General features: G+C 37.2%; 1 protein-coding gene across 1 annotated transcript in view; it reads right to left on the reverse strand.

The window, feature by feature from the left end:
* DNER (delta/notch like EGF repeat containing) overlaps window positions 1-12,070 on the reverse strand; it is a 139,932-nt gene that overhangs the window by 40,457 nt on the left and 87,405 nt on the right. The window contains exons 6-7 of the mRNA XM_076340939.1: window positions 6,852-7,005; window positions 1,301-1,414 (exon numbers count right to left, since the gene is read on the reverse strand). Coding sequence (XP_076197054.1) covers window positions 1,301-1,414; window positions 6,852-7,005 — 268 coding nt within the window. The remainder of the gene's footprint in view (window positions 1-1,300; window positions 1,415-6,851; window positions 7,006-12,070) is intronic.

Consider the following 12,070-nt stretch of genomic DNA (forward strand, 5'->3'; position numbering starts at 1 on the left):
CCAGCGACCCTGTCCCATGGCCAGCGTCTCAAATGGCGGTAGGAGAGAAGTTGAGAGACGGTCAGCATATTCAGTAATAGGTCATCAGGAGCAAGCGATTAAGGTGTGCCACACACAGAAACAAATATGGCAGTTCTAAACCAGCCAAAAATCCCAGTAGCTATTTTTCCAACCATCTATTATTGGACAGATCATTTCCTGCAAAGCATCCTTAAAGATCCTTGAACAGTTTTCCTAAGAAAAATGCAAGTAAATTATTAACCAAGTCTAACATCTTAACAATTTTCTCACTGACTTTTGCTACTAGTTATAAAGCAAACAATTTTCAAAATTCTTCCAAATGCAAGATCTGCACTGCTGTCAAAATGTCAATATCTGTGTTGAAACACACACTAAGTGGCTCACTCATTAAAGCATAACACTCTAGAAAAGCAAGGAATCAGTCTACAGAAATTCCAAATAATCTTCATTATTAAGCAAGTATATATTACCGGAGCAGTTATCGAAGACTTGTACCCTTAGAGCAAACATAACGTGCTGGCAGAATAACAACATCCACAGATCAAGAACAGAAATATAATTAGTTCAAGGTTCTAATCTTAATTATAAATAACTAATAGATGGCTTCATAATTGAGAGCTTTCACTCCTGATAATTTTTTTATGAGCAATTTAGGCATCTGCCATTCCAGTCAGCAAATGCTTACGAAAGCATACACTTTAGCACTGTGGTGTCCTCGTTTCACGTAGTTACATTTACAGCGTTTACCAATGAGAATCACCGAAAGGCTTTCACGTAGAGAAAGGAATAAGTCCAAATAGAAAGGAGAATGAATTAAAACTTTGGGGGATTGAAATCATTCCTTTCGTTTTGAATTATTGCTCTTACACGCAGTTTAGCCAGCTGACCCACATGCAGAAATATGCAAATACTACAAGGAAGGCATCTTTTTCTCACACATTTACTGGACAGCACAGAAATCAGGCCACACCCTCAGTCTCCTCAGATTCACCTTTCTCACGGTGCTGGAGCCCCATTTCTACCGTAGAGGTGCCAGAGAATGAGAGAACATTTCTGCGCCACATATACGCTGAAACACTAAGCTCCTACCATGCTTCATATACTATTGCTGATTATACAAAGATTTCTCATCTGGATTCTTTTTTCTGCTTACAATCACGGCCTAAGGCACAATTTAAAAAAATATTTAGATATACATATAAATACAAACTGAAAATTTAGACTAAGTACACCCCCGCAAAATTTGTATGCGATACTTAGATAGGTCTTTGCTGTTTACCTTCTGGGCACTGACAGCTGAATCCACTGATGTTGGATGAGCAGGTACCTCCGTTTTGGCATGGCTGCTGGACACAATGATCAATCTCTGACTGGCATAGCTCTCCGGTGTAACCTACAAACCAGCACACAACAGTCAGAAAATATAGCGAAAATGAGGTGTTATCACTAAATGTATTACTAGGGCATTCAAAGAGTACCATTAGTTTTCGTGAACAAAATTAACCGAAGTAAGAAATAGAATCCAGGACAGTCTTCTAATTACTTATAAAATGGGATTTTTAATTAGAACTTATACTTCACTGGAGAAACATAAATAAGTAGTGGAAATCCAGAGACTATATCAATTGTATTTTACCAGCAGCAATATTCTGACAGCACTGGTATAATGGACGTTGGTGCTGGGTCCTCATCAGCACCCATATAACCAAAAAAGAAGTCATTTTTGAACGGTTTTCAAACGCATCTTGAATCTCAAGTCAATAATCTTTAGCAAGGCTTTAAACAAGACTTGACATTATGAATTATTTGTGCATCTGCTGAATGACTGTCATTTGCTCCTACTTCTGGGCTTCAAAAGGAGTGTTTGTTTTAAGTGGGAGCTGTGAAGAACTGCTCAGCACAGTTGCGAACTCTTCCAAATAAGCTCCTATAAGTTCACAAGCTACAGATTGTGTGTACTGTACTATTTGACCATAAGTTTGCTTTGTTCCATATGTCTGATGTCTATAACACATCCCCAAAAAATGAACAAACTTACAAAATACAATCTAAATGACGAAAGACTCCAAACTTAAATTCCTTAACAAATACCACACATTCCCCTTTCTAATTTTTATTTACCTCCAAGAAACTATCTTGGATGCATGACTGAAGAAGAAACTACACACTACACACAGCAGCATTTTATTTTTTAAAAGGAGCCCTACATAAAATTGTAAATATCTTCCATAACAAGCATGCTTAACGCAACGGCTGGTGTTAAAGACCAGTAAGCTATGACTAGGTGACACTGTTAATACACTGCTATCGACAGGTATCTAAGACAAAGACCCCGAGGTGAGATAGAGGACATGCCTGGACTAGGATTTTGCTTATCTAGGGGAGAAAAAGGAAAAAGAAAGGAAAAGAAAAAAATATTCTTATTTTGATTAAATAATTCTTTTTAATGCAATCAAAATTAACATTTATAAGTCTTTTGGGCAGGCTAATACTTACACCTGTTCAAATCTATTGATGTCACCATAAAACAGCTCTCAACATAGATTGTTATATTTGGAGTTGCTAGAGCACTGCTATAGAAGAGGATGTGTAAGACTTTCGTCTCTGTGTACCTTACTGCTTTTATATGCTGCAGAGAGCTAAACTATGATCCCATCTTCTGCAACGCAAAACCTGGAAAAAGAAACTTTGTTGTATGCTGTATCTGGATTAATGCCCATAAATCACCTAAACTGGAGAAAAATAACGAGGTTGAAAACCAGAACTGTGCTCTCGTGAGGTAGCTCCTCTGGACCGGATTGAGGCACTTGGAGGGATGTCAGCCTCGCTCTGGATAACTAGTGATTTTCTGTAATTGTAATTGGTCTCAAATTAACATAAAATTTACAAAAACAGCAATGAAGTATTATAGAAGACTACATCAACTGATTTTTTTCATCTATAGGCTTCATATTTTTTCAAGTCCTCACATTCAGCTGATTATTTTTATGAATCATAATACAGTATTGAATATGCTTAACTCATTTAAACATTTTTCCATCTTCAAACTGTTACCAAGTTTGCGAAAGCTAAAAATTACACTGGAATTCAACGTGTATCCAAAAGAATGTTGGCATTGAAAGGCAGAAACGATTGTGCTGCTCTGAAGCTTGCTACAAGAATCTGACCTTCCTGCAATTGTCATCATAGCTTGGGGGAAAATTCAGAGATAATATTTGTTGTCGGCTTTATGAAAATAAATATGTCCCATCTTATTATTATCCATAGGGAATGCTTTGTCCATCTGAAAGAGAATATGATTCAGGAATTTCATAGCAAATATGTCGCAAGCGCTACAAATGAAGAGGTGCTAAGCAATCACCATGGCGGGGGGGAAGCAGTTTGCTGGTGAGATACACTTTAAGAATCATTACACGCGTTCGTTTTGTGCTGATACTTATTTCCATAACATTTCCTTCTATCAAGATTTGGGAAACATGATCCTGTTCACGTACAAATGTTTCTGAAACTTGCATATGGAGACATTTACGATAATTAAACTCTTCTTTACCATTTTCTTTAATATTTTTCCATATGCGATGAATATTTTTTAGAAATTCATAATTATATGAAAACAGCTAGTTTTCCTGACTATTTTTTGATGTGTGGGCACAAATTTTTGGGGAAAAAAAATTATGCGTAGAAACAGAAGCCACTTAAGTTAACAATGATTAAGCCATCTGAACATTAGACATTTGCTATTAAAAAAAATAAGGAAAATTATTATAAAAAACTTAAAAGCTAAACCTAAACATGAGTGTTGAGGCCATAAAGTACACCTTGCAAGTTCCAGAATGTAATAAATGAAGTTAACTATATTTGGCTTACTGAGGATTTACAGAGGGACTTGATCACGCTGTCATTCAGAAGGGAAGCCTTCACATACGGAAACCAAATAACTTCATTCCATCTATTGTAAGCTTTGTTTTATACCATGAGAAGCAGGAGGAGTTTTGTAGAAGGAAATATTTAGAATTTTGACCTTTTTTTTTTCCCCCCCTCCAATAGGAGCTAACAATTGTTCTAGAGACAAGGAGAAGAAACAATTATGAAAATAACAAGGCATAAATTGTATTTTAGAGAAATAGTTTTTAAAGGGAGAGGATAAAATCCAAAGTTAAAAGACAATAAAGACATCAATGGAAATATGTTATATTTCCAAAATATGTAAGAGAAATACATTTTGTTCAAGAAATTGTCATTATCTTAGTCATTGTTTCCTGGCATCTCATGGTATCAATTTTTCTACAATCGTGTTAACACTTTCTGAAGCAGGCAATTGAAATGCCTGTCCCTAATAGCGACTACTTGTTTAACTCATAGGGAGCTTTTAAAGAAAATGGAGAGGCCAAATTTAAAAAAAAAAAATAAGTAAGCACTTGATGCAGATATCTGGGATCATAGAAACCAAAAAAACCCTTAGGATTCTATATTATTACGCAAATAAAAGAACGTTTGCTTTATCAAGGCACTATAATTTGTAACTCCACAGTAGAAGGAGGAAATACCACAGACTTGATCCGAGTGTAACAACGGCAGTAATGCTCACCTTTGGAGTCTTGTACGTAAGTAGGAAGAATATTTATGTTACTCTGCAAAACTTAGCTGTACAGCTTCAAAATACTAAGTTTTCCTAGCGGAAACACTCTTAGGCTTTACAATAAGCACATCAGAATTATCATAAATATTCCCCCTAAAGCTTTTTCACACAACTAAACCCAAGAATTCTGAAGTATGTGAAAAATATTTTTTCTTCAAATTATATGCTGATAAAAATTCTGTTTTCATGAAATTCGGCAGGAATTTTTTTAGAATCATTCCTGTCTTTCTTCTGAGGTAGGGAATTTGAAAAAAGAAATTTAGCCTAATAGAACTTGATGTAGAACATTTTCCAAGATACCTAAGTCGATAAAAGTAAAAAAATGACAAACATAACAAATACATTTTTTCTTTTCTAATTAGAAACTACTTGTCAAAATCCAAAAGAATTCTGAATCAACCATATTCAACACGACAGTAACGGTAGGGATCGTTCAAACATTTGAAGTTTGTTCCACTCTGATCTTTCTCTTCTCAAATTTAAATCATTATTCCACTGTATTTACATATCTTGTTAAAGTGACAGTAGATCCTTTGGCAGATTTATGAAATAGAATAGAGTACACATGGATAATAACATTACATCGTACTTTCAGAGCAGTATAAAACCAGGTCATTATCTAAAAATCCAAACATAAATCCCTTTCTTGCTGCACATTTGCTATAGTGACTTTCAGCAAAGAGAGAAAAAGAAGAAGTCCTAGAGGCAGAAAAAGTATAATTAAAAAGAAACGTCTTGGCCTTGGGAGAGAATGAAGGGGCCGTAATAATTTGCCATTGCTGATTTTCTGAACCGCGACGTTCACGAAACAGTGCAGAGGGTAGTACATGGCAGCCACATCAAAGCATCACTTGCATCCACCTGCTTCTGGCTCAGTCACTTTTCAGGCTGGTACTTCCACGTAATCTAGAGCAGCCAGAAGTTTCTCTAGTCTGTGCTGACACGCGTAGGGCAAAGAATAAGAATATTCCCATCTTTAAGGGAATATAAGAACACCCACTCCATGACCCCGCTTTGGGGCAGAATAAAGGAAGTATTGCTACCTGTGCCTTTTAAATACATTTAAGGCACACAAATACCCACCCAGCATTAAAGCCATTCAGTAACCATTTAGACACAACCACTAGAAACCTGACCAAATCATTCATTTCTCCATCTGCTTTTTACGATATAGCTTTTATATTCTTCAGATCTTAGGGCCTATTCTGGATGCATCTTCCTTTTTCTTTTCTTTTTTTCCTTCAGATAAGTCCCCTTTCTCTCTACCTCTAATATCAACTGACCAGTAAATGATCTCATAATTTATCGGCCAATACATTACAGAAATGAAAACGTGCAGTAAAATGTTTGTAGAAAGCAAAATAAATTACCTCCTACTGATCTTAATCTTAGCCAACTTTTATTTTTAAATCATTTCAGAAAATACACATTGAAGTAACCGTTCTATTATGACAATTGACTTTGTCTTTAAAATGTAAGGTTCAGATAGCAGAGTGTTCTATAACAGCCATTTGGTAAGGTTCTTCCATCAGCGTGTATGTTTAATTTACCCTCCGGCATATGACCATTGTAATTAGTTTAATTTTTATTTCAATTAAGACATCTATATTCATTTGATCAAATTTTGAAAGCAAATGTTCTTAAAATAACTTCAGAGAACTCAGACACTTGTTCATTAATCAAACCCACAAATTACTCAGATTAGTTTGTGCATTTTTAAAAAGTTTTCAAAATTTAAGTTGATTCTGAGGAACAATCCAACAACCGCATAGTGTGGAGAGAATTTTCTTCCATTTGATTAGGGGAACTAAAGAAAAGAGTTCCCTACTTACAAGGAAAGCATGTTTATTGAAAGGTTCGTTATAATGCATACTTAAAATCTATATTAAAAAGAAAAAAACGGATTAAGAAAAAGCTGATGTAAACTAAATTTTGGTCATCTTTTCTTAGTACGTAAAGTTCTATTAGTTATGAATAATTCACTCATTAGGTTATGGTTCGGACGTGTGCTTTCAACGGCGTTGTTCACAAGTGAAGAATCTTCCAGAGCCTTTTAAAAACTGCCCTTAGGTTGTTTTTGTATTTTCCTCCTTTCCTAGCATCTGAGGTTGCGCAGTTCACTGCTCTGCAAAAGTTATGCACCGAATGTTAAAACAAAAATGCATTACTCGAAGCGTAATACAAAACCTACCAGCCCGACAGCTGCAGGTGAAATTGTTCCCCTCGTGTTTCTGTGCTACGTCGGTGCAGGTCGCGTTGTTCTGACAGGGCTGGCTCTGACACGCATCAAATTCTTCACACAGGGAACCCCGATACTCATCCTCACAGTCGCAGAAAAAAGTTGCCTGAAAACAAACAGGACATGCACTTCACAATGGATTTGCAAAGATCATGTTTGCATTGAACACTGAACAAAGAGGTTTTTGCTGTTTTCCTGTTCATAACAGCAGCAGCTGCCATAAATACATCAACTGCATAAAGTTACTCTTTGAAATACTAAACCTGCACCAATTCTTCAGCTAAAATTTTTAACGATGTCAGGGAATTTCATCTAGATGAGGAGGCTGGGATCAGATCCATAACGTCTCAATCACTATAAATTTTGTTCTTCCATTCCAGAAATTACATTTACAGACTGGAATAATCGTCAGAATAAGTCACGTGCAGATTTACCGCAACAAAATCCTACTACAAAGATGCACCCTTCGTGTGAGGGGCAGGGCCGGGGTCCCAGAGGCTCACTTCAGTGGTGCTTCAGTAGTGACACACCCCTTCAATTCTGTTAAAATAGGTCTCCTTCTGCATGTATTTGTTACTTTCTCCAAACCTTGCTGCTTAATAAAAGATCAAGAACGCTACACCTGTTAAAGATCTTAAATACCTACAGTAGGTATGACTTGGCACATTTTTGTTAGTAATAAAATAATTAAGGTTAGATTTAAAAAAATGTTTAGGCCACTAACATTGCCAAGGAAGTCTCAAAGAATGGAAGCAAGGAAAGCTCTCTCATCTGTAGTATACATTTAGATTAAATATCCTACTTTCTTTGTTCATTAAACACTAGATGGCAACATCACTCACTCTCATACATTTCAAAGCCGGATGATGAGGGCTGGAATGCAGCTGTCCCGTGCACAAACATTGTAATGCAAAGTACAGAATGTGCATGGAACTGGAAACAAAGAGATGGGGTTAGTATTTTATCTTCTCTTTTTCACTTGTGTTTGCTTCATATGAATAAACAGCTGTGGCCTAAGTAGAAAGGAAAATAATCATCTTCATACAAATAAAAAACTTTACCCAGTAAAACCCAGATTTCCTTCTTCCTTAAAAATATTACACTGGTAGAGTTTAAACAAGGATTAGTACTATACATCTCCAAAACTCAAAATGATGGGTATGTCCTGGTTTCGGCAGGGATAGAGTTAATTTCCTTCCCAGTAGCTGGTACAGGGCTGTGTTTTGGATTTAGGATGAGAACAAAGTTGATAACGCACCGATGTTTTAGTTGTTGCTGAGCAGTGCTTACACTAGTCAAGGACTTTTCAGCTTTCCATGCTCTACCGACTGAGAAGGCTGGAGGTGCACAAGAAGCTGGGAGGGGGCACAGCCAAACTGGCCAAAGGGACATTCCATACCATGGGACGTCATGCTCAGTACATAAACTGGGGGAAGCTGGCCGGGGGGGCCGCTGCTCGGGGACTGGCTGGGCATCGGTCGGCGGGTGGTGAGCAATTGCATTGTGCATCACTTGCTTTGTGTATTATTATTATCATATTATTATTATCATATTATTATTATCATATTATTATTATTATTATTATTTTATTTCAATTATTAAACTGTTTTTATCTCAGCCCACAAGTTTTTCTCACTTGTGCTCTTCCAATTCTCTCCCCCATCCCACCGGGGGGGGGGGGGGGGGGGGGGGGGGGGGCGGAGAGTGAGCGAGCAGCTGCATGGTGCTCAGTTGCCGGCTGAGGTTAAACCACAACAGTATGTTATTTATCTGGAGTGCCAGAAGTCCCTGCTAAGTGTACGGTCTATACACATTCTGATATTTGCCCAAGCCTCTTCACAAAACAGCTCTGAATATCTCGCCCATCAGCAATGACAGGTTGTTGAACTACAAGGCTGTAGAGTTCAACAGAAAGGAAAGACAGGAAGCAAAACACAGTCAAAAATTATTGTAATCAGGTAGCACAGTAGCTTACTTTGAAGATAACTCACATGAGCTACACAGTGAAGCGGCTAACAGAGTGAAACAAATAATCACCTTTATTTAAGAACTAAACAATTAACTAAATACACAGTAAGTATTTCCACACAGCATTGGTGGAAAACACGTCAGCACAGGGATCGCTTTGGTCCCTAAAGACAACAGTGATCAGTGGTTCAAAGTTAGTGTTGTCCTCAACGTCTCATACCATCTGGGTCACGCATATATAGGATCGGGACGCAGGTAAAGAGTGCACATAAACATGTTGCCTGCAGCATCCTTCACAGCCGTTCTGATTCTTACTGATACTAAATTACGTTATTGACTTAAAGTGGTTTTCATCATTCCTGGAATGGAGTGTTGAGTTTAGACTTAATACAAAATCAAGGTTGCTGCCTGGCGCAATAACTCACCTGTTCTAGATGAACAAAGTGAGATACCATACTATGAAAAAAAATTGCTTTTTTTTCTTAAAATAGACTTGAATAGAGCACGGGGAAAGATATAGGCACTGTACCTAGATTCTGTACCCTGTTTGAAGAGATCAGAGTCTCGATCTCATTTAAATGTGTTTCTGGTCCTTGCGTATGCACTGAAAATGAGAACAGGCTTATCTGCGTCTATCTGATGCTAAAGACATCCCTAAGCAAGAAAGCCAAGAAGTACACCATCCCATCAAAGTTAACTCTGCCAGAACAGAGAGGTACCACGTTTGTTAGGTAGGCTCAGGTTCACGGCTGTTTTGTGCTAGATCTGAGAGTAAGATGCAAAGTTCATCGCTACCTGAACCAGTCATCGGAGAGGAAGGGAACGTCTGTACTGCCCACGCAGACACAAGCAGCGTGGCTCCGCCCGCGCTAAAACCTCATTTTGAAGCAATGGAAGCTGATTATTATAATGTAAGTATTAATGTATTTAAACAGTGCAACAATCAGCCGTTGCCTCAACAATACTAACGAAATAGGAAGCCAAGAAAAGCTCAGATAATATTGATATCTCTCTAGGAGTATGATACAGGGATCAATTTACCATAACGTGTAGTTAACAAAATGGGTTTTGAAAGCAGAAAAGCATTGTAACACTTCAAACTGAAATGTCTAATGACAGATAACAGTTCTGAGATGCAGACAAGTCATTCTATAGAGAAGATTAGGTGTCATCATTTTTATTAGGCATGTCATCTTCACTTTTCCCAAACGATACTATTAATTTTTTTCCTCAATAGATGACATGTACTAGCATATTTGGGGAAAGCTAAGTGAAGAAGAAACTACACGCTGCCATAATGCTAGTGTTAAAGTCACTATCTAGGAATTCCAAAACAATCTACTATCAATAGGCAGTTCGTCTGTGTATTTTACTTGATTATGGAAGTGCAAATCTATCATATATCAATTTGGATAGCGATAAAATAAATTCTTTAAAATAATTTGCTATTACCCAATCCAACTGTCTGTAAGTATCATATTATAAATAGAGTTGGAATATAGTACTTTTTTTCCTATTTTAAGTAAGCAGAGTAATAACGTGCTCATCAGATTCTAAATTTCAGACTAGAGAGACCATAAAAGGTTGCCTTTTTGCTTTTTTTTTTTTAACTATAATAAAGAAGCTGTTAAGATGACCAGAACAAAACGAGTATCTACTCTTTCTCTTGCTGAGAAAGACTTTCAGTATTTATTACAACTCACAGTGAGTTGCTATAATATTTGAGCAAAACATTGGTGTATGATAATTGCATCTTTTGTATTTAGGAGTATATTTTACTTAGGAAACTAAGTCCATATGCAGAAAAGCATGCCTTTAGGTATACACGAGGCTTTTTCATAATTAGCCTTTCTACAAATATAATCAAGTGGATCTACCTCAAAGCTTCTAGCCCATGTAGAAGACATGGAAATCATTGCTATTCAGTTCAATACGTTATTTCTCGGTGCAGGCAGAGGCCAGTTATTTTTGTGTAAATCTCAAGGGTTCCAATTCTAGCAATAAAATTTCATATTTACACAGTCAGCTCTTCCATATTTTACATGGGGGAGCCAAAGTTGCGGAACAGTGCAATCTGTGAAGGAAATCATTTTATCCCCGTATGTAAGCAAAATTGTGGCTCTCAAACCCAACGGATGGCCAAAGTTCACTTTAAAATCCTACGCGGAATCAGAAATTCACACCAAACAAATCTCTCTCTTTGGGTTAATACCAAGATTTTTCTCTTCCATGCACAGCTAACTGGTTTGTGGACAACTTATTCTAGTGTAAAACTGAGTATATAAATGTGAAAGTGGTATTTACATTGTGATAATGCCAAGACCAGTATTATCCTCCTGACACATTCCCGCTTCCATCGCGGAAGAACGGCAAGGCCAGCATGGCAGCAAAGCAGGGCTACAAAGCTCATACAAAGGAAGGAGAAGGCATCACTTTGACTCAGCATCACCTCACTTCACAGAACTTTGTTCAAAGTGGTGAATTTTGTGTTCCTTTCAAAAGCAACAATAAGTGAAAAAGAAACTCTGCCATTAAAAGCTTTCCATGTCATATCCACGCTCTATAAAAAGCATCTAGCTGAGTAGAAGCTAAGTTATGTATCAGTAAGGAATGAGTAAAAGCTGGCCGAGACTTCCAGGTTAGACCAGAATTCATTTGTTTTCGGTTTTATGCACTCCATAGATAATAGTATGCCACTGCACTTATACACTGCAGATTGTTAATTACATTTAACTTTCCCATTAAGCAGATGTGCTACTACATTCTTTTACATTAAACTGGATTTAGAATAAAACTATGAAGTACATCAAAACGCAAAGACAATCATTAATCTTCTTGGCACTGGAAGCAATGACTACAGCCAGCAGAGCTCTCTGCATAAAAGGCCTAGTACCGTGAAGAAGCTTTCTTCTAAGAAGTTGCTTTGCATCCTGCAAGACTAGATTGTGCAACACAGAATGACTTACAGACAAAAACAAACAGCAAATCACAAAGGGCATGTTGTAAACCTAAAGAAAATTAAAGTTTCAGTTCTGCAAAAAGAAGCACAGAAGATGCATCCTGTGGGAAACGGACACAACGGTTGGTACGTGTCAAGCACGTAATTTTGGTAGTCATTTGCTCCATCATTAGGGAAATCACCAAGACCTTTTAGGGCTTATCTCACCTAAGATGAGTTAAACAATAGCAAAACAACCCTGCTT

The sequence above is a fragment of the Aptenodytes patagonicus genome, chromosome 6 (genome assembly GCF_965638725.1).
Source record: "Aptenodytes patagonicus chromosome 6, bAptPat1.pri.cur, whole genome shotgun sequence".
NCBI classification, from domain to species: Eukaryota; Metazoa; Chordata; class Aves; order Sphenisciformes; family Spheniscidae; genus Aptenodytes; species Aptenodytes patagonicus.